The following is a 27644-nucleotide window of genomic DNA, read 5'->3' as shown; positions in this document are numbered from 1 at the left end:
TAGCTGGAACCACACTGCTCCCTCTGGGTCTCTCCTGATTGTTTTTATGGGGGTGGGTTTGCCCACACACACACATAATTTAAAGCTCCCAGGCCTGGTGTTGCCCACTACAGTGATCTCATAAGCAGCCCTCAATCATGACTCACTGACAGTCCAATGATAAATGTGTTCTTGACCAACACATTCTCGGCTAAAAACGTAAAGTGCAGCCCATTTATAATTCCATGCATTATACAGCACTGCTTCTAAATAGGTCATCCGAAATTGTGGCTGAAATGATCCGGAAATAGACATGGCCCTGCTTTTCTGGTTCCCACCTCGCTTCTAGGTGTGGGCCTGCTCTGAGCATCCCCACTCTGTTACCTCTTGGGTTGGTTACCTGCACCACTGCTGCTGAGCAGGCTGACAGAAAGCTCTTCTGTTCCAGTAAAGTTCAAGAAAGATGTGCCATCGCCAGGCTGGTGGGAAGTGCTGTGCCTGCAGAGAACAGAGCCCAGACACCTGGCTTAATGCAGATCATATCCTGCATTAAGATCATATCCTTTTATCCTGCTCACCCTGTCTCCAGGGGGTTTTCATCAAAACCAGGCCTGAACATTTGGCCACATAGGCTGGCAAACACTGAGACCCATACCATGGCCGCCAGGCTGCGGGGCTTGAAGTGTGTGCCAGCTCTGGCCTCCTGCCCTGGCACCCCAGCTGCTTCCCCACTGCCACGTCAGACGCCTGCCCCCTCCGTCCTAAGCCTCCCCTTGCTGATACCCACAGGACAATGTGAGGTGTTTGAATAGAGGTACCAAGTTAACCTGGGAAAGAGGTTATGCCCTGCCTGTATTCCTCATCCATCCCATGGGATGTTGGGATGACTGAAAAGGGACCAAAGATTGCTCTTTGCAAAGGTAACAGATCACAGCAACAGCAGGTAGCGTAGCATGGACTCGAGCATGTCAAGGCTTAAATGACTTTCTTCCTAGGCTGACTCTCTTCGGATGCCTTGTAACACGTTTAGGATCCTGGTTTGAAAAGACTTGTTTCTATAAACACAGGCCTTGGTTTCCATTGCTTTTAGCATCAACTTCTTCTAAACCCAACAGTGGAATTCCTCAATGACCAAAATGACAGAAGTCATAGACTGACTGCCCAAAACACACAGCGGGAACCACATGCCTTGGAACTCGTTTTCTCCCATGACTAAGGATTAGGAGAAACTCATGTTTGAGGTTGACAAAGCGTGTCTTGAATTAAAGCAGAAGCTAAAGCAGGGCCTGGGGAACATCTCTGGCAAAAGCATCTCAGGCTATTTGCTGTGCACTGGCCCGGTGGCAGGGACGATGCTGACAAAGGAAAGACCCTCACGCATGCAGTGTCTCCGAGTCTCACGAATGTGACGTTTCGCGGGCAGTCTATTCTGCTGTTGCCCTGGGTGCCCGAGCGCGTTCTCGCAGTACCTCCCACCCAGTACCCAGTGCCCAGCCTCACCTTCCAGTGGCTTCATGGTATGCCAACTCCAGCAGCTCTGCAGAGGAGTGGGTCGGGTCCCTCTGCCCACTGCCCTGCAGCTCTGCCATGTTCTGTCGGGTCTGGTGATGGATCTGGATGGCCTCTCCAGATGGTCCTGCCCAGACAAAGATCCACTGAGCATCATTCCCCCGACAGCCAGTGCGGTGCACTTCACCTCAACCTTCCTTCCTTCCCACTGCTGGGATGCAGGTGATTGAAAGGCGACCACACCACAGAGGCATGTCCTGTCTGTGACCCTCTGGCTCCCAGATGGGACATCGCCTCTTCCAAGCAAGGCTCATTCTCCTGTGAGGCCTCAGTCTAAGAATATTTTGGGGTCCTCTGTCTCGCACATGTCAACTGAGACACAGTAAAGAAAGATAACAGTGTGGGAGACGAAGGTCCCTCCCAGGAGGGTCAACATGGGCGAAACGAGAAGGGACACACGAGAGAAACACCAATGACTCTGTTAGTACCTGAGACGATAACAGCTCCTACTTCAAGAGCAGAGGACACACAAGGACAAAACGGACATCGAGTAAGAGATAAGTGAGAATTAGTCGCATCTACGGAAACATGCTTCCTGGAGAATGATAGGTTTCAGAGCTGAGTGTCCAACCAGGCTAGCAGGGATTGAAGGAGAGGGTATTTGGGCAAACCCCAAACGTGGAAGAGGCAAAACACAAGCTGGAGGCCACAAACTCGCTTGGGAAAGAGAAAAACCTCTGAGGATGGGGTTGAGGAGGCAGGAGGTTGGGGAGCCTGGCAGAGGAGGGCCTTGGCTCTTAGAGGGCCAGGTGGGCAGAGTATTTAGTAAATACATTTAGCTTTAGAAAAGCATGTGTGATGGGGGTGGGGGGAAGCACAGAAGCAGGAAAAGCTGACGGTCATGGAAGAAACATCAATAGCTCTCATGAGAGAGCTCGAAGGGAGCCAGTGGGGACGATGATGGGGAGAAAGGGACACCAGAAAGAAACAGGTAAGGTGACAGATTAGGATAGAGATAAGAGGGGCAAAAAGGGGGTTGGGAATGACCCCCAATTACAGCCAAAAGAACCAGATTCATTGCTCACTTATTTAACTTGTAACTCCGAAAGCAAGTACCAAAGAAAATAACTGGACACTTGCAGGCATCCAGCAGGATGGCTTCATGAAAACACCCAGGAGGTGAATGTACCTGTTCCTTCCCAGCCCAGTAAGAGCCCATCAAGCTGAAGTTTAATTTTAGCCACAACTTTATGAAACCTAACTTTTATCTTCTTTAGGACAGAACACAGATCAAAAAGGATGACCTAGGAAAAACAGTGAATTTGAAAAAAAATTTTTTTTTTTTTTTTTTTAGTTTTGATTGGTTTTGAACTTTATTTAAATGGTATCAAACAGAAAGTACACTTTTATGGCAGGCTTCTTTCATTATGTTTGTAAATTTAAACATGGTTTGGAATATGGCTGTAGTTTGTTTTTATTTCAGCTTCCCATTATAAAAAATAGAACTCGGGCCTCCCTGGTGGCGCAGTGGTTGAGAGTCCGCCTGCCGATGCAGGGGATACGGGTTCGTGCCCCGGTCTGGGAGGATCCCATATGCCGCGGAGCGGCTGGGCCCGTGAGCCATGGCCGCTGGGCCTGCGCATCCGGAGCCTGTGCTCCGCAACGGGAGAGGCCACAACAGTGAGAGGCCCACATACCGCAAAAAGAAAAAAAAAAAATAAAAAATAGAACTCGTTTATTTTAAGCTTTTTTTCCCCAATTTATTTAAACTAAAAAAAAGAAAAAGAAAAAAAACAAGAAATTGTTCACTCATTTCTCAAAAAAAAAAAAAAATTTTTTTTTTCTGCTGTCAGAGACCCTGAGAGGAAACAAAGTAACATAACTCCGTGTAACCAAGACTGTAACACTGACATCCAGAGAGTAAGGAAAGGAAGGAGTGAACAAGAAGAGGGACATTCGCCTCAGGAAAGAAAGCAGGTGGCAAAGCACAGTCCTTTTCAAACAGAAAAAGGAGCCCTTGGGTCTACACAGCTGGCTAGCTACAAAGTCCTCAAGGATCCTCACAAGAGCCCCGGGACAGACAAAGTGGGCGTGGCCACCCCATCTTCCAGGTGGGGCACCGCAGGTGCAGAGAAGACGACACCCTTGACCAAGGCCACTCAGGGGACGCCAGGACTAGGAGTTCCCAGTCGGGGCTCTTTCTCGAGCGCCCAACTTACCCACAGGAAAAGTGTGCATCCAGCGCCTCCTGTTGGACGTAAGCTTCATGGGCATCCGCGAGGGTGCAAAGGGGTTGATCAGTGCCCGCTGGGGCATGTATCCCCCAGGTCGAAAGTGCAGCATGGACTCTGCGCTGCCCACGTGGAACCTCCCCGGCGCACTGGAGTCCCGCTGTGGTGGCTCCATCATGTTCTCCAGGACATCTGCCGGTTACCGTGGGGTGGGGGAGGCACAGAGAGAAAGCACAGGGTCACGGTGAAAGCAGAACTAGAAGGACGATCTGCGGAGGCTGACAAGGACCTTGGAGAGCGTACATGTTAGGGAACGAGGGAAATCAGTGAAATCGCCAAACTATAAAGGAATGAAATATTGGGTTTACTTTTTAAATACCTGGGAGAAGGGGGTTCTAGTTCCTAAATTACTGGCCCAGTGAAGCCACACCCAAACCTGATGGGGAGGACCACACATTGTCTGGAGACCTTAGATGTTGAGCTGGATGCAATGACTCAATAGTGGGTCTTGAGTTGTCTCCCTTTGGGGATGGGGCAGGTGCATTCTGCATGTGGGAGGAACAATACATGTAGATATTTGGTGACCAGAAGGGCAGACCCTAGCAGAGATAGCCAATGTGTTCACTAGACCTGTTTGATTTTCCTCTGAGACACACAAGGAGACTGTAGTTTCCAGTCCCTTTGCGCTGGGGCCAAATAACTGAGTTCCAGCCAAGAGAACACAGGCAGAAGTGACATGCTCCACCCGAAGGCCTGGACCACAAACCTCTCTATGCGTGATCTCCATTCTCCTTTGCCCTGCTGTGGAAACTTTGGAGACCAGTGTTGATGACCATGGCATCCGGGATGGAAGGACCATGGGGCCCTGAGTGACTGGGTGGATCAGAACCCCCTCCCATTAATGCAGTGGCCTGGAACATGAGTAAGCAATCAAACGTTACTGTGTTAAAAAATCTAAATTCTTGGGAGAAAAGAATGAAGAAATGGATGCATCCAGCCTTGACCAGGTAAGGAGATGGCATGATATTTAGACTCAACCTGTCCCATTCAATGGCAGACAGGTCCCTAACCTGAGTGGATCAAAGAGCTGAAACCTCCAACCAACTCCGTTGGTGAGCATCCTATGTTTACTAAGCAAACACCCAGGTTAGAAAGTGGGTCCAGCAGATACAAATTCCATGGTATCAAGGAATGTCTTGTCCACCATTATCTACCCAATTCCTACCAAAGAACATGGTACATAGTAATATTTAGTTCCTCAAGCCATTGTGCATGCAAGAAGAGAACATTCAGTTCTCCATGAAAACTGTATTTTTCACTGTAAATTAATGAATTGATGGTCCAATTTATCAAATAAGAAAGAATACAGTCTAGTTAGTTATCATGGAAATAAAAGGAGAGAACTCAACTTTAAAAAGTTGAGTACACTCTTTGAAAAGAATAAGAAATAGGACTAAGGGCTAAAATGGGTCAAAAATATGGGTAGAGGAAAGGGGAAATGTTTCCTATGCTACATTGGGTAGGTGGATGGGTGAGAATCCTTAAATATAACAGAGAAACTGGAAACAAAGGCCATGTGGATGGTACTGCCTGACACCATTCCAGTGAATTGCTTTTTGGCTTTTCCAATAAACTCTCACATATCATTAAGGTTGTTGAAATCAATTCTACCATTCAGATCATTTTTAAGAAAACTTGTTTTCAGGGGCTCCCTGGTGGCGCAGTGGTTGAGAGTCCACCTGCCGATGCAGGGGACACGGGTTCGTGCCCCGGTCCGGGAAGATCCCACATACTGCGGAGCGGCTGGGCCCGTGAGCCATGGCCACTGAGCCTGCACATCCAGAGCCTGTGCTCCACAGCAGGAGAGGCCACAGCAGAGAGAGGCCCGTGTACCGCAAAAAAAAAAAAAAAAAAAAAGAAAACTTGTTTTCAAAGCTACTTGGATTGGGACTTCCCTGGTGGCGCAGTGGTTAAGAATCCGCCTGCCAATGCAGGGGACACAGGTTCGAGCCCTGGTCTGGGAAGATTCCCACATGCCACTGAGCAGCTAAGCCTGTGCGCCACAACTACTGAGCCTGCGAGCCATAACTACTGAAGCCCACGTACCACAACTACTGAAGCCCGCGCACCTAGAGACCGTGCTCCACAACAAAAGAAGCCAACGCAATGAGAAGCCCGCGCACCACAACGAAGAGTAGCCCCCACTCACCGCAACTAGAGAAAGCCCACATGTAGCAACGAAGACCCAATGCAGCCACAAATAAATTTAAAAAAAAAAAGCTACTTGGATTAAGAGCAACTTTATCTCCTCAGAGGAGAACTGGCTTTTAGAATAACCAAGGTTTTTAAAGGATTAATGTGTAGCTTAACTTTTACTACAGATCCTTCTAAGAATACACTTAACAGAATGGGAATATAACTGTCATGCAAACTCAGAAATTTCCAGAAGGTGGGAAAAAGTTAACCCAGAAATATTTTTTTTTGGCCGCAGAGCTTGTGGGATCTTAGTTCACCAACCAGGGTTTGAACCCGAGCCCTTAGCAGTGAAAGTGCAGAGTCCTAACCACTGGACCGTCGGGGAATTCCTAGAAATCTTCAAATGTATTAAAATTCTTTTGAATACTAACCCTAATTAATGTAGGTGACATAGATTATATTCTATAGTCGTGTAATTAAATATCTCCTCCTTTCTCTTTCAGAATTTCTTTTATACTTTGAACCAGTTTAAAAAAAAAAAACTTTTTTCAGCAGTCAAAAGATTTCTGGCTGTTGGCTCAGTGTCTATGGTGCCTAATGAATGAAAGATGAAAGCGCCCTGCTCCTTGGTCCTCAGGCCCCAGGAGCCACCAGCTTCCCCTTCAAAGTGCTGGGAAACACCCCTCACCCTTTGGGAATCCTTCCAGGGCAACAGGAGGCAGCTGTGTGCACACAACAGTCCTAAGTCAGTGATTAAAAGTCAGGAGGGCTACTTCTCCATTTAGAAAACATTCTTGAAATATCAAAATTATGGAGGAGAATGATTAGTGGGAGGGTGTGGCTCTAGAGGAGTAGCAGAAGAGAGGCCGCGAGGATGGAATATCTTAATTGTGGTGTGGTTACATATGTCTACACATGTGCTAAAACTGCACAGACACACACACACACACACACACACACACACACACAAATGCATGTACGACCAGTGAGCTCCGAATAAGCTCTGTGGATTGTACCAAGGTCATGTTCCTGGTTTTAATACTGTACTAGTTATGCGAGATGTTATCACTGGGGAAAATGAGTGAAAGCTACACAAGACCTCCCTGGATTTTTTTGGGGGGCATTTCCTATAAATCCATAATTATTTCACAACAGAAAGTTTTCCAAACAGGCAGGAGGGGGCTGTATACTTGAGTTGCAGATGCCACTGGATGGGTAAGATAAGATACAAGAAAAGCAGCACCTGTGCTCCCTGGGCCATGCCAAGTTAACAGGTCACTTGAAGTGGAATAGAGGAAAGAGGCTGTTTTAAGTGTGGCTCGAATGGAAATGCTAAGGAAATAAGTAAACACTTTAACCTTAGGTCTAAGAAAAGCTCTACCTTAATATATGGAAAGGTAGACAGTTACAGGGAAGAGAGAAGAAAGGGTAAAGACGAAAATAGTATAACACACACACAAACAGTTAAGGACATTCGTACTCACTGCACCTGCATGGAAATAATTAACATGTGGGATTACAGCCCACACCTATCCATAGCCCCGCCCATCTCCACTACAGGAAGGCAGCTGTCCCCACCCTGCCCAGCCCTGCCCAGCCCTGCCCTCTGACCTCGAGTGCTGGTGTAGCCCAAGGAGCTGCTGACTTCATACTGGTGCAGGTGGGGGTGAGGGATCATCAGGATGTTGGCGCTCCTGCCCAGGGAACTGTCATCAGAAGCCTGGCTCCTCACCTCCTCTGTGGGCAACGCCTGGCCAGGCAGGGAAGGGCTGGATGAGACATCGCAGGAACTGGCGCTCTTCCGACTGTGACTCTCCCGCTCTCGCACGGACCTGGTGGGTGAGAGACCAAGTCACACCAAGCGGGGGATGCTGTCCCACCTCCAGTTACAACTCCCAAACGGATCCCCAGCCTGGGCTACATGGGAGGCCAATAACGAAAACCTCCAGTGGGATCTCCGAGGAGGTACTGTAGGAGGGACTCTGCCCTGAGCAGCTGGAGACATCGTGGAAGAAATGGGGGAGATGACTGACAGTCATCCAATGGCCGGAGTCCCAGGATCAGAGCTGTAAAGAAGCGATCGCTCAGCCTGACCCCACCTCATCCCACCATCAAGCTCATGTCACTGAGAATGGGGTTGTGAACTGATGTTACCCAAGAGGAAGCACACAGCACAGCCTGAGAAGTCTTCCAGCATCAAAAATTGAACCTAAATCTAACCAAGCCTCTAGAGAGAACTGCCAGTTTACAGCAGATTCAGAGACAACAGGAAAAGTTAAATGTCATATGGAAATAAACAGACAAAGGAAGAAAGCAAGACACTCTGCAGTCACAGAAAATGACATAAGAGAAAATGCAACATGTGCATCTTCTTCAGATCCCAACTCAAACTAAGTAACTGTAAAAATCACAGTTTTGAGACAATTGGGAAATCTACAGAGGGACTGGCTATCAGGGATATTAAGGAATTAGTGTGAGTTTTGTTACCAGTGACAAGGGTACTGTGATCACATTTTTTTTGTTTTATTTCTTATTTGTTAGAGAGACACATGCTGAAATACTTACAGGTTTAAAAAAAAAAAGAAAAGGGGTCTTCCCTGGTGGCGCAGTGGTTGAGAGTCCGCCTGCTGATGCAGGGGACACGGGTTCGTGCCCCGGTCCGGGAAGATCCCACATGGCCGTGGAGCAGCTAGGCCCATGAGCCATGGCCGCTGAGCCTGCACGTCCGGAGCTTGTGCTCCGCAACAAGAGAGGCCACAGCGGTGAGAGGCCCGCGTACCGCAAAAAAAAATAATAATAAATAAATAAATAAAAGGATAACTGAGATCTGTTTTAGAATACTCAAGCGAAATTTCAGATGTGGGAGAAGTGATAAAACAAGATTGACAACACACTGATAACTGTTCATTTCACTGCTCTGTTTGAATGTTTCCTTAATAAAAATTTTAAAAACAGTATGCCCTTATTAAAACATGAAACTCCCTGAGGGGAAAACCTCTGGAAACAGCAGGAAGAAGGATCAGCAGGAGAGGAGCCCAATGGGGGGGACAAAAATTCAGAATGGAAGAGTCAGCAACTGCCGATAGGGCCACCCCTCTGGCATCAGAGCTGTTCTCTTTCCACCTGGAAGGATTTTAAGGGAGAGCTTAAATGGAACCTGAAAATAGATCCCAAGGGCTGACTACACTTTTCATTATTTCAACAGTAAATATTTGAGCGCCAGCATAAGCTCAGCCCAGCGTGGGGATAGAGCACAGATTAGGGCACAGTCTGTGCCCTCAAGGAACACAGCCTGAGTCTCTGAGACACCAGGTGTTGCCGTCTTTGATCAGAAGAAAGAAAACCAAGGATCTTGGACCATGAAAGGGTTCTTAGACACTCAGAAGAAAAGCACCGCCAAGGCCCTAGGCAGCATCTACGTGCAGGGGAGCTGCTGTTAACGGCACTCACTCTGAGCTCTAAGCATTCTCGGGACCAGACATCAGGATGGGATGAGGGGAAAGGACAGAAGAAGAGCACGTGGCCACTCTAAGCCCATTTTTCACAATGTGAAGAGACGGAATATTCCTCCAATCAGTGATTCTTCCAATCAAAGCACACTTGCCATGTCTAAGAAATGTGGAAAATGGACTTGTGGTACTTGGTCAACTAGGGAAAAAAATAAGCTAGAGCTCTGTTTCACATTTCATTAAAAAAAAAAAATTCTATACAAAGAACTAAGTATAAAAACCAAGACCAAAAAAGTATTGGAAGAAAATACAAAAGACACGTTTCTAACCTTGGAGTGGGGATGGCTTTCTTACACAGGACCCAGAAATGAGTATGTTGGTAAATCTGACTATATCACAATGAAAAACTACTACATGACCAAAATACCATGGAGCAAATTTTTAAAACAGGAATAAAGAAAGAAAAGTCTCTCGCCCTCTGGGAATAATAAACCTAAAAGAAACTGTGGGCCCTGGGATAGATCGATTGATCAATCTATTTACCTATCTATCTATCTATTATCTATTAGTGGCTGCCTATCTATCTATCTATTAGTGGCCTCCCAATGAAATGAAAATTCCAGAATTCACGAATTGCTTCTCTTGGCTAGAAAAAGCAGAATGCTGTCCTTATGAGGGGACAATACTTCATAGCAAACATAGCTAACAAAATGGCTGGGCCAGAGAACCAGAAAACAGACTCCCTAATGATCCACATACTATGGCTTCCACTTGGCTAATTTTAATTTAAGATATTTTCAAGGTTGCTCTCATGCAGGTCCCTACTGGGCCTCAGGTTTTCCTAATCAGCTTTTACATCCACCCCAAAGTGCGTCTGGCAGAAAACCTGCAGGTGGCGAGGCGCTGAGCCCGGGATGGGCCTGGCAGCCTGAAGACTTGCGCGTCATAAGCATCGTAATCCACTTGGATGGGAAGGGTGTTCTCAGATTCTTTGGGAGTCCCCAGAGCTGAAACACACAAATAATACAAACTGTCCTCAAAACACATTTCAACAAGAGGCCTTCGGATGGTCTTCATGAAAATCTGCAAGATATAGGTCATCATCACCATCTCCCCCTGAAAAAAATGGGATAATAACCCATTCGTCAGGTTACTAAGATTAAATGATTTATATGTCAAAGTGATATAGAGATTACTATTTACAAGCATTAAGTAAAGGCAAGATGATGGCAGCATTTCCTTCTGTGATCCCACTTTAAAAATATCATCTTGGGCTTCCCTGGTGGTGCCGTGGTTAAGAATCCACCTACCAATGCAGGGGACACGGGTTTGAGCCCTGGTCCGGGAAGATCCCACATGCCGCAGAGCAACTAAGCCCGTGCGCCACAACTACTGAGCCTGCGCTCTACAGCCTGTGAGCCACAACCGCTGAAGCCTGCACACCTAGAGCCCATGCTCCGCAACAAGAGAAGCCACCGCGTTGAGAAGCTCGCGCACCGCAACAGAGTAGCCCCTGCTCACTGCAACTAGAGAAAGCCCGCGAACAGCAACAAAGACCCAATGCAGCCAAAAATAAATTAATTAATTAAAAAAGTATATATATATCATCTTAATGTGTATATTTAGTCCTTTAAAACTTGCCACCCGATCCCTACAATTGACCTATGGAAAAGAAAAATAAGGTTTTGTTATCACCCATTTTGCAGCTGACAGGACAAAAATATACAGGATCACTAAGGGACCTTCCAAAGATCACACAAGGGGAACTCTGGTCTCCCAAACTTGGCTGTGAATTTTTTACGCAACCTCACAAAATCTTGTTGCCATGGGTTAGCTGACTCTTTCTAAAAGTGATGAAAGGAGAAAAAAATACTCACACGTATCACGACCATTTTTTGCTTTCTCAGAGGCAGGCTGCAAAATTAAATAGAGTTAATCACTCCTGGGATTTGCCTTGTTGTTTATTTAATGCAGAAAACTATAAAGTTCTAAGACAAATTTCTCAAACGCTATTCATGACCATTGGGGGATAGGGGGCTTCTTAGGCCTAAAATAACAGCATCAGTGACAGGCCCTAAAGGCTCTGCTGGTGGGTGAAACCTACCTTCTTTCCGGCCAGTTTTATTCGTGGGGTGAAACTATTACAAAAGAGCTGGCTTTTGGATGTGTAGAAACTGCAAAAGAAACAGACAGGGTCATTCATCTAAACCCCTTTCTTTCTTTTTTTTTTTAATTAATTTTTTTTTTTTTTTGGTCATGCCACATGGCATGCGGGATCTTAGTTCCCCGACCAGGGATCGAACCCATGTGCCCTGCAGTGGAAGCATGCAGTCTTAACCACTGGACCACTAAGGAAGTCCCTAAACCCCTTTCATTTTAAACCTCAAGACACAGCTGGAATCCCAGCCATGGATCAGCCCTCCCAGGAACACCTTTGTCTCAGGCCTCACTGATCTTCCCAATTCTTTCTTTTGTAATTACTACAAAACATTAATTATGTTTTAAAATATTGTTCTATTCCTTTTTTTCCTATAAATTGTCTCATGTGCGCTAGTCCTGATTCCTAACTGGATTAGAATCTCCTCCTTGAGCTGAAATTAGCAGGAACACTGAGGCCTGGTCTCATGCGAAGAGGAGGCATGGGGATTTTTCTGCAAATGGAGAGGCCCAGGCCCCGTGTTGGTCCACTACGGTCTGTGCGAGTTGGGAACAGGGGGAATTGGGAATAGTTGTGGAAATAAATCCTTCAAACTTGTTTTTATGTTTTTCACCATAGACTGTTCTTATGTCACAGACATGGCTTTGCATATAGAGATGCTTTAAGCAAATGTTAGAACTTTGGTTTCCACATTCTCTTGACAAAAGATTTTATAGTAAGAATTTAACAGGTTTGAAGAAAAAAATGGCAAGGAAGCTAATGGAATCCCTGATCCTCTATGGCGAATCCAGATCTCACCCACCTGTGGTTTATCCAGTGAGGGATATTGTAGTCGTCGCCCAGGCGAGAGTCGCGAGGGCCGCTCCGATTGTGCAGCTGAAAGGGAACAAAGCAGGGCCCAGGTCAGCTGGAAAGCAGGTAGGACCCGGAACTGCTCCAGCTTCTCTGATTCTAACTATTCTCAAGATCACCCTGCGCTGGAACCTGGCCTTTAGTGAGCACTGCAAAATCAATCACCTTGAACAACGGGACAGCATGCAGCGGCTGCTCCCCCATGCACACCAAGTCCACACCAATTCCTAAAAAAGGAAAGACAGAAAGAGTTGGTGGGGGGGCACTGTAGCGATACGTATCCCAATCTATTAGCCGTGTGATTTAAGTGGGTCAGGGTACAAGGCACAGCTGACTTATTCTCCTCACCAGCTCTGCCCGCGCGGTTAAGAAGTAAGTAGGTGCATTTTGTCTGTGTCCTCTTTACCAAGTCCCACCACATCTGCCACTAATCAGTGCTTGACAGCTTTTGACTGCCTTGCAGATCGTGATTTGTCAAACAGACCGCCAGGCCTCCATGACTACAGTTTCAAGGCCCGAAAGGAAAGGGAACCTTGTCATCTCAGTAAAAAGCAAAATAATCCACATCATTCAACAGAGTTTCTTTACTGGCCATCGGGATTTACGTTCCCACCTCCATCTTGTTATTAGAACACAAATCAAATAGGGGGAGGGGGTGCAAGTTGGAGACGCACGGCACATCACAGAGGGAGGACTGGATGATTCCATGGTGCTTCCCAGGATGGGCTGATGGACACTGGATCCTGGAAACAATCCCCAAAAGGGGTTCTCCAGCGTCAAGTATGTTTGGGAAACTCAGAGTGCCAGTTATGTCCCCAGAGATAAACAAGATACACTAACATATTCAAACTGGCAATTAGGAACTGTGCCAAACTGTGCATGACCCAGCATGTCCCAAGCCGACTGACCATGGAACTCTTTTTTGTCACCTGACATTACTCATGTCCCCAGATTCCAATGGGTAAGGGTAAATCAGGCTATAAACACAGCAGCACCTCAGAAGCATTACCGTTATCTATCATCCGCTGCTTGGTCAGGATCATGAGTAGCCGGTCCACTTCGAACACACCCACCCCGGGCGTGATCACCACAGACATCTGGCCAGTTCGGTCAAAGTTGCGGTTGATGTAGTGCTTGTCAAACACTTGAAACAAAGCAAAAAGTCCTCCTGTGAAGATGCTACAGCTTATCAGAAACCAGCCAGTGGCAAGCGTCTCCATGCTCTCGGACCATTTCATCCATGTTTCTGTTAGAGCGGTTGTCACCTCCTGGCCTGAATTCACTTCTGTCCTTCCCCTTCTACAGTAAGAACTGCTTGAATACAGGTCTATGTCCCTGTTGCCTTTGTTAATATCCCTCTTCGAGGCTGAATACTTGCCTTGTGCAGCCTTAAATATCCAAATTTCATGTCGTTAATTTAAACCATCCATAAATGGATCTGTATTGAAAGTTAGAAGAATCAAATATTGATTTAAGACAATATTTGAGAGAGTGGACCAGAATCTTGTGATGACTTTGTATATTTGGCAAGTTAATTCTTCTTTCTTTTTTTTTTTTTGGCTGTGCCATGCCACGCAGTTTGCAGAATCTCAGTTCCCCGACCAGGGATTGAACTTGTGCCCTCAGCAATGAAAGCACAGAGTCCTAACCACTGGACCGCCAGGGAATTCCCTAATTCTTATTCCTGAGCTGTGCGATTTTTACTATGGAAATTTAGTGCCATTCAAATGTGACAAAAAGGTTTACTAATAAAAGACCCTGTGCTCTAGAATCCCTAGCACCTGGGTACAGACACAGGGGCAGGCGATACACACAGTGAAGTGACCACACACCATCTCTTCCGTCAGTTGCCAGTGATGGACAGACACCTAACCAGAGCTGGGAATGTGGAATTCTAACCAGAGAGCAGAGACAGGGTCACTGCGAGCTGAACTCGGGTCTAGGAATTCCTGATGCTGCGGTTCCCAGAGCCACCCTCGTCCCCATCTTCCTCAACAAGGTGTTCAAGCCTTTTCTGGCTGCCCCCAAGAGTCCCTGTATCCTTAGAGTAAACTTCCTTTTTTGTTTGAATTCAGTAGGTTTCTGTTATCCGCAAACAAAGTATCTCAGCTAACACATAAATGCAGGGAGAAACGTTCGGAAGAAATCACATCACACTATTAACAATGGTCCCTCTTGGAAGGGTCGGACAGTGGAGGGAAGGGGGAGATTTTCATTGTACTTGATATACTTCTCTATTATTTGAATTCTAGGAACAATGGGCTCCTTCTGTAATTTAAAAAAAAATGTAGATTAAAAAAAATTACCTGGAAGCAACTGAAGGATGGAGTGGAAAATAATAAGAACGCAGTTTTTAGGAAAACAAAGGGCCCAAGGAGGACTTTCTCCAGCTCTTTACTCTTGGATCACCATGAGAAGCAGATGAGAAGAGCAAGTTGATTCCCAACAGAAAACCCAAGAGCTACATGGTGGCCATTAAAACCATCCAAACAGAAGTTACTGCTTTCAGTTAATCTGGGGGGTAGGTGGGTGGGGGCATCACCAGCTAGGTCTGGGTCTCTGCACATTAGTAAAAAGAAGGTCACAGCCATGTGGTCAGCAAGACATCCGCTCACTGTGGCTGGCGCCCTTACTCACCATTGAATGACAGATTGATGGCCTCTAGGTAGTTTCCTTGTGCTGAGGTAGAATTGTCTCCTTGAGGAAAGCCCTCTGAAGCAAAAGACACAAGAGAAGGAAAAACATCTCATGAAAGATGGACTCGTAAGAAGCAAGTGGGGGGATTTCTCTGGTGGCGCAGTGGTTAAGAATCTGCCTGCCAGTGCAGGGGACACAGGTTTGATCCCTGGACCAGGAAGATCCCACATGCTGCGGATCAACTAAGCCCGTGCGCCACACTACTGAGCCTGCACTCTAGAGCCCACGAGTCACAACTACTGAGCCCATGTGCCACAACTATTGAAGCTCATGCACCTAGAGCCCGTGCTCCACAACAAGAGAAGCTTCTGCCATGAGAAGCCTGCGCACCACAACGAAGAGTAGCCCCTGCTCGCTGCAACTAGAGAAAGCCCAAGCACTGCAACGAAGACCCAATGCAGCCAAAAATAAAATAAATAAATTTATTAAAAAAAAAAAAGAAACAAGTGGAAGGTGCCTTGCTCCACAGGCCCCTCCCCCTGCAAAAGGGACGTGACTGAACTTACTGCACATGCAGTGATCAGTGGGACCCAACCTGACATAGAAACCCGGCCAGAAGCAGAAGCCATACTCAACACTGGAAGGGAAGCAAGCAGGAACCTCTTGGTCCCCCAGCCTCCATCTGACACCTCCTCCCCTGCCGCACCTTCCAGCACATAAATGCAGTACCTGCCTGTTCCAGTCGCACCAGCACTGGATACTGGATGAAGAGCTTTTTAATGGTCACGAGGAGGGAGGTCCACTCTTCTCTCCTCTCATTCTGCACCACCACCCTGAAAGGAGAACAATCACAAGATAGGTATCGAGCAGTGATGACACACAGGACATAGGGTCCGTTACTGGGCTTCAAGGAAAGGAGAAGAGGGGACGCCTGGAGCTGGGGTCATTTATCATATAGCAATATGTAGTAAAGTCGAATGCATTTAACAAACGTTAACAAAGAAATGTAATCACATCAAGAGAGTGAAAATTAAAAATTGAAAACAAAAAATATAAAAACATTTCAAAATTGCCTAGAGATTATATAAATGCCAGTGTTGTGCAGGGAGATGAACATTCTTACAGACTGAATTACAATTAGGTAGCATATACGAAAAGCCTTAAAAGAAAACATCCATATATATGTTTTTACACAGACAGCCAATAAACATATCTAGGTCAGGGAACTAGATCAGTGGAAAGGGATGGGTGGGAATCTGCTTACTGTATACCTCTGAACCTTTAAAATTTTGAACCATGTGAATGTATTCCAAAAAATAAGTAAAATTTAAATTTAAGAAGAGAAAGATACATTCCCATGTAATGTTAGGAATTTATCCTAAAGAAACACACAGGATCCAGAATAGCCAACACAGTACTGAAGAAGAACAAAGTTGGAGGACAGACACTATCCAACTTCAAGACTTAAAATTACAGTAATCAAGACAATGTGATATTGTGAATGAACAAATAGATCAATGGAACAGAATGGAGACAGAAATAGACCCACACAAATATAGTCAACTGATCTTTGCCAAATGAGAAAGGCAATACAATGGAGCAAAGATAGTCTTTTCAACTGGTGCTAGAACAACTGGCCGTCCACATGAAAAAAAAAAAAAAGAAAGGAAGGAAGGAACAAGGAAGGCAAGAAGGAAGAAAGAAAAAAAGAAAGGGGAAGAAAGAAAAAAAATCTACTTGCAGTCTACCAATCAACAGCATTGGGATCATCAAACTCTCAGGATCCATCCCAGAACTTACTGAATCAGAACCTACATTTTAACAAATTCCCAGTGATTCATTTGTACACAGAGGTTTTAGAAGCACTAGTACAGTGGACCACAAACACTACAAAGGTGCTTTATAAATAACTCTACTGAGCTGAAATTTAATGTACTCTCTACAAAAAAAAAATCTAGACACAGACATTATAGCCTGCATAAAAATTAACTCAAAATGGATCACAGACCTAAATACAAAACATAAAACTATAAGACTCTAGAAGATAACACAGGAGAAAACCTAGATGACCCTGGGTATTGTGATGACTTTTTAGATTCAATACCAAAGGCATAATCCATGAAAGAAAAATTGATAAGCTGGACTTCATTAAAATTAAGAAACTTCTGCTCTGCAAAAGACAGTGTCAAGAGAATGAGAAGACAAGCAGCAGACTGGGAGAAAAGACTTGCAAAAGACACATCTGAATAAATGACTATCATCCAAAATATACAATGGACCCTTAAAACTTTACAATAAGAAAACAAACAATACAATTAAAAAGTGGGCAACAGGGCTTCCCTGGTGGCGCAGTGGTTGAGAGTCTGCCTGCTGATGCAGGGGACACGGGTTCGTGCCCCGGAGCGGCTGGGCCCGTGAGCCATGGCCGCTGAGCCTGTGCGTCCGGAGCCTGTGCTCCACAACAGGGGAGGCCATAACAGTGAGAGGCCCACGTACCGCAAAAAAAAAAAAAAAAAAAAGTGGGCAACAGACCTGAACAGACACCTCACCAAAGAAGATAGACGGATGGCAAATAAGCAGATGAAATGATGCTCCACCTCATACGCCATCAGGGAAATACAAATTAAAACAACAATGAGACAACACTATATACCTATTAGAAAGGCCAAAATCCAGAACACTGACAACACCAAATGCTGGTGAGGATGTGGAGCAACAGGAACTTTCATCCATTGCTGGTGGGAATGCAAACTGGTGCAGCCACTTTGGAAGACAGTTTGGTGGTTTCTTACAGAATTCTTACCATAAAATCCAGCAATTGTGCTCCTTGTTATTTAGGCAAATGAGTTGAAAACTTATGTCTACACAAAAACGTGCACATGGATGTTTACAGAAGCTTTATTTATAACTGCCAAAATTTGGAAGCAACCAAGACTCCTTCAAGAGGTGGATGGTACAACCAGACAAGGGTCCATTATTGAACGCTAAAGAGAAACGAGCTATCGAGCCATGAAAAGACATGAAAGAACCTTAACTGCATACTACTAAGTGAAAGAAGCCAACAGGAAAAAATTACATATTATATGATTCCAACCATATGACACTCTGGAAAAGGCAAAATTATGGAGACTCTAAAAAGATCAATAGTTCCAGGGGTTGGGGGTGGAGGAAGGAATGAGTAAGTGGAGCACAGAGGATTTTTAGGGCAGTGGAAATACTCTGTACGATACCATAATGATGGAGACGTGTCATTATTCATTTGTCCAAACGCAGTGAATATACACCACCAAGAAGCCCATTTTTTCATCTTGTTTGTTTTTGGTCTTACCCCTGGTCTGACTTTGCAATCCAAAGGGAAGTACTTTTAACACTATGATATGTGTTTCTCCAGACCCTTTTCAGTTTAGCCTGTTTTAAAATTGGACGTTCCTTTTTTTAAATTTGTTTTTGTTTTTAATAAAATCAAATATACTTTGGTAGAGAAAACAGCACTGTGAGCCTCCATGTACCTACTACTCATATCCAACAATTATCAAAGAGGATTACATCATTTTTAATGGGATGGCTGTATAATATTTTGTCAGTCTGAAATTCTACCATAATTTAATTCTTTATTGTTTGATATTTAATTTTTTTCTAATTTTTAAAATGATATGCCACTATGAGAGACAGATACACAGTTATGCATCCCTGAGTGTTTCCTGCTTTTTTTTTAATTCAGACTTTTTAAGAGCAGTTTTAATTTCACAACAAAATTGAGAGGAAGGTACAGAGATTTCCCATATACTCCCTCCCTTAACACATGTTTCATGCCCCCCTCACCCAATTACCAACATTCCTCACCAGAGTGGTACATTTGTTGCAATCAATAAACCTCTAGTGACACACCATAATCACTGAAAGTCCATGGTTGTCCTTATTCTTTAGGAACAAAATGTTTTAATATCTATAATTTGCTCTTAAGTAAAATTTAGCCAAAAAACAAATGAAGTGGGGCTTCCCTGGTGGCGCAGTGGTTAAGGATCCGCCTGCCAATGCAGGTGACACAGGTTCGAGCCCTGGTCCGGGAAGATCCCACATGCCGCAGAGCATCTAAGCCCGTGTGCCACAACTACTGAGCCTGTGCTCTAGAGCTCATGCTCCGCAACAAGAGAAGCCACCGCAATGAGAAGCCCGCACACCGCAATGAAGAGTAGCCCCCGCTCTCTGCAACTAGAGAAAGCCCGCGCACAGCAACAAAGACCCAATGCAGCCAAAAATAAATTTAAAAAAAAAATGAAACAAATATGGCATGATAATAACTGTTTAATCCAGGAATTGGGTATATGGGTTCATTATATTAATTCATTATTCTTTTCTGTGAGTTTGAAACTTTTCACAATAAAAAGTTTGGAAAGTCTAATTGCAATGTGGTATCCTGCATTCGATCCTGGAACAAAAAAGGTGCCTAAGCAGAAAAACTGATGAATCTGAGAAAAGTCTGATATTTAGTTCATAGCAATGTACCAGTCCTCATCTCCTAGTTTTTTTTTTTTTTTTTTTTTTGCGGTACGCGGGCTCCTAGTTTTGATAGATGTACCTTGGTTAGGAAATGTTCACAGAGGAAACTGGGTGAAGGGTATATGGGAACTCTCTGTACTATCTTTGCTACTTCTCCTAAAATTATTCCAAAGTAAGAAAGTTATTATTATTTTTTTAAGTTAGGGAAGAAACAACCAAGGGAAAACAAAAGGCAAAAGCAACCCAAACATACTTATAGAAATCTTCATAGAATAGCCCCTTGTGATCCTGCCTAATTGAGGCTCGGTTTATTTCAGGAAATTCATCTGAAATAGAGAAAACAACATATACAGATCAGATTAAAAAGAGAAATTCAGTTTCTCCGCTTCCCCCTTATGGGTTGAAGAGTTGCATCACACACACACACACACACACACACACACACACACACACACACACACACACACACACACTTATGTATCTGTTAAGTTGGTTTTAAGATGAATCACAGCCCACAGACTCCTCGAATCTGCTAATGGACTGTGTCATTTTCCACTCTACCCTACCCTCTAACAGAAAAGATGGGACAGATAGAACAGTGCCAAAGGAAAGAAAATGATAAGGAATGAATCGGGATGGGCGTGTGGAAAGCTTAACAAAAAAATAACTGTAGGAGAAAGACTTACGCACCAAGAGATTTTGCATCATAGAAAGTCCTAGAAAATAGGACCACTGTCACTTCATGACTACAGTTCTTCTCCTAGGGATGAGTAGAGAAAAAGAGGACTCAAGTTTATTCCATTTACTTCAATTCTGGGAGGCTCAGGGGCTCAGGCATTGGGTAGCATCATGTAATTGTAGGCTGCATAATGCAGTACACACAGCTCTGCCAGAGTCAGAAAGCTGGGACTGACTCCTGGCTCTGAAACTACCACTACATGACCTTGGGCAAGTTATCTAAAGTCCTAGGAATGTGGAAGGTGTTTTGAAAACTGCAAATCACGGGACTTCCCTGGCAGTCCAGTGGTTAAGACTCCATGCTTCCACTGCTGGGGGCATGGGTTCCATCCCTGGTCAGGGAACTAAGATCCTGAATGCCACGCAGCACGGCCATTAAAAACAAAAACAAACAAAAAAACCCCCTGCAAATCACCAATAAGTTGGGGGTGATGTCTCCCAGCTCTTGATTTGGCATAAAATAGATCAGCCCATTGTCAGAGGATCATGGTATTTGTACCTGCTTCATGGTGTTTTTTAACTTCTTCAGGACTGTGGTTTAGGGAAGAATGGAACCCATGGTGGTGGATGTAAGCACCAGACACTCCCACCTACTGCCAGGGCCACAGGACGAGGACTGGGTGCTGCTCAAGATGCACGGGTTGAAACCAAGGTAATTACCTTTGGACTGTGATGGGGACGAGTGAGAATACACATTTCCATGCAGTCTGGAGTTCAATATTCTAGAAGTAGGGTGTTTACAGACGGCATGAAATTTGGCTTGCACCAGTGAGCCAGAAAGCTCAGTTTCAGTTCCTCCTGGGTCTTTGAAGACAACAGCCCACACTGACCAACCCCATCTCGAACTCAACTTACTAACCACACAATTCAGCATTCACCGTATAAGACAACATAATGAACATCACGTCACCTTATATTCTTCCACCGATATCTCTCAAGTAGACAGAAATTCCTAAATACAAGCCACAGTACCAAGAGCAGACCTTCACCAGCCACCAACTAATTTATTGGACGCCTAGTGCTCCAAACACAGCTCCAAACTGATCTGATTTTGGTGCAAGTTTTACACAGGAAAAATGCCTGACAGTGGGCTGGTGTGGGCATGAGAGCCTCTCAACTCATGTGCGATGGAGGAGGTAACATACAACAGTGGTGACGTGAATCAGGATTACAGAAACAGACAGGATGGCCCAGGGGTTATGACCTCAGGTGAGCACTGGATGAATGGATGGAACTGGATTAGAATCCTCGCTCTGCTTTTTCGGGCTATGGATCACAGGCAAGTTACCTAACCTCTTTCAGCTGTACTTTCCCTACCTGTGTAAGAGTGACAAGAGGATGAAGTGAGATAAGGCGGGTAAAACACTTACCACAATACCTGGTATGTGCTCTTATATTTAGGTCTCTGATTCACTTTTGAGTTAATTTTTGTATATCATGTGAGGTAAGACTCAAAATTCATTCTTTGGCATATGGATAGTCAATTGTCTTGAATCCATTTGTGGAAGAAGCTATTATTTCCCTCACTGAGTGGACTGCACATTCTCATCTAAAATCAACTGACCATAGATGTATGGGTTGATTTTTGTATTCTCAATTCTATTCCATTGATTTACATAGCTACCTTTATGCCAGTACCACACTGTTTTGACTACTTTGGCTTTGTAATAAGCTTTGAAATTAGAAAGTGAGAGTCCTCCAACTTTCTTCTTCTTTTTCAAGATTGTTTTGGCTCTTCAGGATCCCTTGCAATTCCACATAAATTTTAGAATGAGCCTTTCCATTTCATAAAAAAGGTCATTGGGATTTTGATAGGGACTGTACTGAACCATAGTTTGCTTGGGTAGTATTGCCATTTTAACAATATTAAGTCTTCTAATCTACGAACATGAGCTGTTTTTCATTTATTTAGGTCTTCGTTCATTTCTTTCAGCAATGTTTTATAGATTTTAGTGCATAAGCCTTGCCCTTCCTTGGGTGAATTATTCCAAAGTATTTTATTCTCTCTGATGTTCTTGTAAATGGAATTGTTTTTTAATTTAATTCCCTTTAAAATTTTTTATTCCTTGTTTTAATTTCCTGATCAGATTGTTCACTGCTGATGAAACAAATGATCTTATGTGTTGATTTTGTATCCTACAACTCTGCTGAATTTATTAGCTCTAATAGTTTTTTTGGTTTTTTTATGGATATTTGGGGGTTTTCTACACACAGGATGTCATCTGTGAAGATAGTTTTGCTTTTGCTCTTCCAATCAATATGGATGCTTTCTATTTCTTTTCTCTTTTCTTTTCTTTCTTCCTTTCCTCCTTTCCTTCTTTCCTCTTTCCTTCCTTCCTCCCTCCCTCCCTCCCTTCCTTCCTTTCTTTCTTTCTTTTTTCTTCCTTTTTTTTCCCTAGTTGCTTTGGCTAGAATTTTCAGTAAAACAATGAATACCAGTGGCGAAAGCAAACATCCTTATCTTGTTCCTGATCTTCTTAAGGTGGAACATTTTCAGTCTTTCACCATTGAGTATGATGTTAGCTGTGGGTTCTTCATAAATACACTTGACCATGTTGAGGTGATGAAGGTAATTTAAATCTAGAGTCTTATCAATTTAGACTTCAGCTAAGGTACCTCAATTAAATTCAGCTTAATAGAAAGAGTAAGTTTTAAAAATCTGCATTGAATAATGTTTACACAATGAGATTTAATACATGAGAAGAAACGTACCTTCCATTTGGTAAAGAGATCAGCAAGGAAACCATTCACAGCTTTCTCAAAATACAGATCCCCTGAAAAGAAACAATAGAAAGAAGGTGGGAATTATCTTTATTTCTTGCTTACATTTTCTTCTCTCAGTAAATTAACAGGAATAGGACTAGTCAAAGAGAAGGTGGGTACTGCTACATCCTAAAAGCATTTTCAACCTAGACTTTCTATGGAGCCAAATTTAATATTTACCTCACTCAGTAAGAGGTCATAGCTTCAAGGTAAAATACAAGATTGAAAAGCTTTGATGATTGAAAAAGACAGTGTATCTTCAAAATGAGAGAACTTTTAAATATAATTATTCTCATAGTGACGCTTCAAGTTTGCTTGAAGGTGATCGGGTAGCCCCTGGGCATTCACTAAATTACCATTTGCAGTTTCTGCTGTTCTTGAGCATCCATGATGCCCTACATCAAAAATTAATTTGTAATTTTGCTAAACACAAATTAGAACTGCATGCACCATGAGGCTGGTGTGTTGGGCACAGTGTCCACACCTCATAGCAGCTTTATTGTACTCCACTTATTGTGTAGTAATTCTAATAAAATGAGACAAACTTGGTGATTTCTGTGAGTGATAGGACATAAAATGAAAGATATCAAAGAAGGTGCTGGTTCCTGGCCATAGAGTCACTCCCTCTATGACTTTTGATCTATGCTTATAGAATAATTGAAGATCTGAGAATTCAGATTTTTCATTAATGCTTTACCTCATTTCATGCAATTCACTAGATATATAAAATATTTATTTATTTTAGCATTTGTGGATTTGTTAAGATCTCAGGACATATCTTCAGAGAATGCTAAGGGATTGCTGTAAATGATACCAACTTGGGGGAAACCAGAAACTTCTCCCCATTAGCAGTTACGACCCGCACGTAGGAACAGTACCATAAATATCAAAATCCCACATTTCACAGCTCATCTGAATAAATATGTAAACCATAGCTGACGTAGAACGGAATACCACCTGGAAGAAACAAAGACATAATTGCATTAAAAAGCAATGATGGATAGAATTTCAGTTCTGCAAAATGAAAAAGTTCTGCAGATCTGTTTCACAATGATGTAAATATACTTAAAACTGCTGAACTGTACACTTAAAAATGGTTAAGATGCTAAATTTTAGGACATCCCTGGCAGTCCAGTGGTTAGGACAAGGCACTTTCACTGCCGGGGCCCGGTTCAATCCCTGGTCAGGGAACTAAGATCCTGTAAGCTGCGTGGCGCAGCCCAGGAAAAAAAAAAAGCTAAATTGTGTATGTTTTTTACAAAAAAAAAAAAGCAATGCTGGAAGATTTCTGTTAATTGTGAGACATGGAACTTCTAAAAGCAAGCTCCATCCCTGGCATCACAGGCCATGAGGGCAAGATCCTGTCCCTACCCTCTAGGAGCTCATGGCAGAGGACAAAGACATGCAAAACATTGCAACTATATACAAACATTCCTTGAAGCTTCCCACAAGAAACGTTGGAGAAGGGGCAGTGAATATACTGGGAAAGTCGATGAGACCTCATTACAGAAGGAGAACTTGGGCTAAGATGCGCCAGTTGATGAGTTGTTGATCTAATAACTAATCCACATCGTACCCCCCTCCATACCCAGAATGCCTCCAGGAAAAGCCCTAGTGGTTTCCTTGGCCTGTGTGCTTTACCACGAAGCCCTTTCTTTACCCAGCCCTTCCCTCCTCCAGCAGACTTTAAAGAGCCTTGGTGGAAAAGCAAAATGTATAAAATGTGTAAGTTGTAGGCATCAATACTCCCTTTCCTTTTACATTTGCTCCTTCGAATCTTTTGTGTGCCAGGTAATTGAACTGATTATAAAGATTATCTCAAGTAAAAGAGCCTTGGGACATTAAGTGCCAGGAGCTATGCCAGACAACAAGGTAAAAGACACAGTCCTTGCCCTCAAAGCGCTTGCAGTCTGGTGGCAAGGCAGGTAAGAAACGCATCCACCAGAGTGTGACAAGTGTTGATATAGATACATGTCCCAGGTGCCATGGGGGCACTTCCAGCCTGGTGCATCCAGGGAGGCTTTCCAGGAGCAGGGAAGCCTGAGACTAGTGCTGAGGGATGGATGAGAGGCTTGGGAAAGGGGGAAGGCGAGGAGCAAGCACCGCAGATGGGAGAGAGCAGCACGCAAAAAGACACGGAGGCAAGAGAGCACGCTGCATGTTGGAGGGATGGTGAGCGGTTCCCATGGCTGGATGGGGTGGGGGGCTACATGGGAGTAGTGACAGATTAGCTCCAGACTCAACTGCCTCCCCTGATTTTTCCACTCAGCTGTCCAGACATCTCACAAACTGAAGTTCCCCTGAACGACTCCTCCCCGGCCTTATCCATATGCCATCTCTCCACCAGCTGCTCAATTATTCCTTTCTTCACTCTTCACACCCAACGCATTAGCAAGTTCTGTGGAATCGACCCCAGAATGTTTCACCAATCTGCCCGTCTCTCCCCTGCTCCAGTGCCCAGCCTAGCCCACGCCACCACCTTCTAACTTCCTAACTCATCTCTCTGCGTCCACTCTTGCCCCGGCAATCAACTCTCTGCTCCAGAGCCAGAGGGGCTGCAGCAGGTACTGTGGACGCCTAGCCAACATCCTTCCTTCCTAAGTCAGGGGAAGCCAATTCTATTCTGGGAGGCAAGGGACCGCCAAGAGACGAGACCTCCAGGTATGCTGAGCAGTTCCACATGACTCAACCCTGGTCAGTAAGGTATAAATGGAAGTGTGTCCTGAAAGGAAGCCGACTCGGCTGAAGCATGCCCCGTTGTCTTTCTTCCCTTCTTCCCTCCTCTGCCTGGCATACGGATGTGGTCACAGCAGCTCCAGCCAGACCGCGGAAGCCCAATCCTGAGATAGGCAGAACAGGAAGGCAGAAGGGGCCTTAGACCACCAGTAACTGTGACGCTGTCACACCAGCCATAATTTGCCTACCCATGGACTTCTTTTATATGAGAGAATAAAGCTGACCTTTAAGTATCAATTTGCCACTGTAACTTTGGGAGTTTTTTTTTATACAGTATTATCATTTTTAAAAATAAATTTATTTATTTTATTTATTTTTGGCTGCATTGAGTCTTCATTGCTGCATGCGGGCTTTCTCTAGTTGTGGCAAGTGAGGACTACTCTTTGTTGCGGTGCTCGGGCTTCTCATTGGGGTGGCTTCTCTTGTTGCAGGGTGCGGGCTTAGTAGTTGTGGCTTGCGGGCTCCAGAGTGCAGGCTCAGTATTTGTGGCACACGGGCTTAGTTGCTCCGCAGCATGTGGGATCTTCCTGGACCGGGGCTCAAACCCGTGTCCCCTGCATTGGCAGGAGGATCTTTTAACCACTGAGCCACCAGGGAAGCCCACTTTGGGAGTTTTGTTCAACAAAATCCAACTGAATGAATAAGTGATCTTTTAAAAGCGTAATTCAGGTATCGCTCCCCCACTTAAAATCCTTCAGTGGGGAATTCCCTGGCGGTCCAGTGGCTAGGACTTGGCGCTCTCACTGCCATGGCCCCGGGGTTCAATCCCTGGTCAGGGGACTAAGGTCCCACAAGCCGCTCAGTGCGTAAGCATGTGCCAAATTATCGTGGTCTTTATAAGCCATACTTAAGAGTCAATTGCCAGAAAACTGGGGGAAAGATCACTGTAAAATACCAATGTATGCCCAGTAGAGTGGCAAAAACTTTAAAAATCTAAGACCTGGTGTTGGAAAAAGTGAAAAACAAGATTTTATATATGGCTACTAGGAGTATAAAATGGTCCGAAGAGTTTGAAAAATAATTTGGCATTACCTTACAGAGTAGAACCTAGGGCCTCCCTGGTGGCGCAGTGGTTGAGAGTCCGCCTGCCGATGCAGGGGATACGGGTTCGTGCCCCGGTCTGGGAGGATCCCATATGCTGCGGAGCGGCTGGGCCCGTGAGCCATGGCCGCTGGGCCTGCGCATCCGGAGCCTGTGCTCCGCAACGGGAGAGGCCACAACAGTGAGAGGCCCACATACCGCAAAAAGGAAAAAAAAAAAAAAAAAAAAACAGAGTAGAACCTATGACCCAACAAATGTACTCCTAATCAATGATGAAAAATATAGTGAGTACAAACGAGATAGCTAAAGTGGTGGGGGGGCGGGAAGAGAATACATTTTAATCCACTTTAATAAAACTCAAACGTGAGCAAAACAAATAATATACTGTGTAGGGTAAAATACATATGTATTATCACTATGTAAACAAGGGAATTACAAAAATAAAATTCAGATAGTGGTTACCTCTAAAAACGGCCCCAAGTTCTCAACTATTTTGCTTGCCCAGGGGACATCTGGTAATGTCTGGCGACATTTCTGGTGGTTATGACTTGCAAGGGGTGGGGATGGGTGCTACTAGCATTTAGTGAGTAGAAGCCAGGGATGCTGAACACCCCACAACGCACAGGACAGTTCCCCACAATGTTACTGCCCTTGGGGCCCAGGTGACCCTTTGTTCTGGAGGGCTGTTCTTTACACTGTAGCGCGTTCAGCAGCATCCTCCACATAACCCCAGTTGTGACGACCAAAGATGTCTCCAGACTTTGTCAAAAGACCCTTGGGGAGGCAGGATCACCCCCAGGTTGAGAACCACTGCTCTCAAGGGAGGCTGGGGGATAGGAACACAGAAGAGCAGAC

General features: G+C 44.5%; 1 protein-coding gene across 4 annotated transcripts in view; it reads right to left on the bottom strand.

The window, feature by feature from the left end:
- DEPDC5 (DEP domain containing 5, GATOR1 subcomplex subunit) overlaps window positions 1–27644 on the bottom strand; it is a 92852-nt gene that overhangs the window by 51876 nt on the left and 13332 nt on the right. For all 4 annotated transcript variants that reach the window (XM_060118712.1, XM_060118711.1, XM_060118713.1 and 1 more), the window contains exons 9-24: window positions 23891–23969; window positions 22962–23023; window positions 20202–20271; window positions 19765–19837; window positions 15741–15844; window positions 15012–15086; window positions 13384–13518; window positions 12540–12601; window positions 12325–12398; window positions 11469–11538; window positions 11242–11278; window positions 10251–10371; window positions 7527–7747; window positions 3708–3911; window positions 1480–1615; window positions 380–477 (exon numbers count right to left, since the gene is read on the bottom strand). In XM_060118712.1, coding sequence (XP_059974695.1) covers window positions 380–477; window positions 1480–1615; window positions 3708–3911; window positions 7527–7747; window positions 10251–10371; window positions 11242–11278; window positions 11469–11538; window positions 12325–12398; window positions 12540–12601; window positions 13384–13518; window positions 15012–15086; window positions 15741–15844; window positions 19765–19837; window positions 20202–20271; window positions 22962–23023; window positions 23891–23969 — 1621 coding nt within the window. The remainder of the gene's footprint in view (window positions 1–379; window positions 478–1479; window positions 1616–3707; window positions 3912–7526; window positions 7748–10250; window positions 10372–11241; window positions 11279–11468; window positions 11539–12324; window positions 12399–12539; window positions 12602–13383; window positions 13519–15011; window positions 15087–15740; window positions 15845–19764; window positions 19838–20201; window positions 20272–22961; window positions 23024–23890; window positions 23970–27644) is intronic.

The sequence above is a fragment of the Mesoplodon densirostris genome, chromosome 15, assembly GCF_025265405.1.
Source record: "Mesoplodon densirostris isolate mMesDen1 chromosome 15, mMesDen1 primary haplotype, whole genome shotgun sequence".
Lineage (NCBI taxonomy): Eukaryota > Metazoa > Chordata > Mammalia > Artiodactyla > Ziphiidae > Mesoplodon > Mesoplodon densirostris.
Note: the sequence above shows the minus strand (reverse complement) of the source record. Positions and strands in the feature narration are given on the sequence as shown.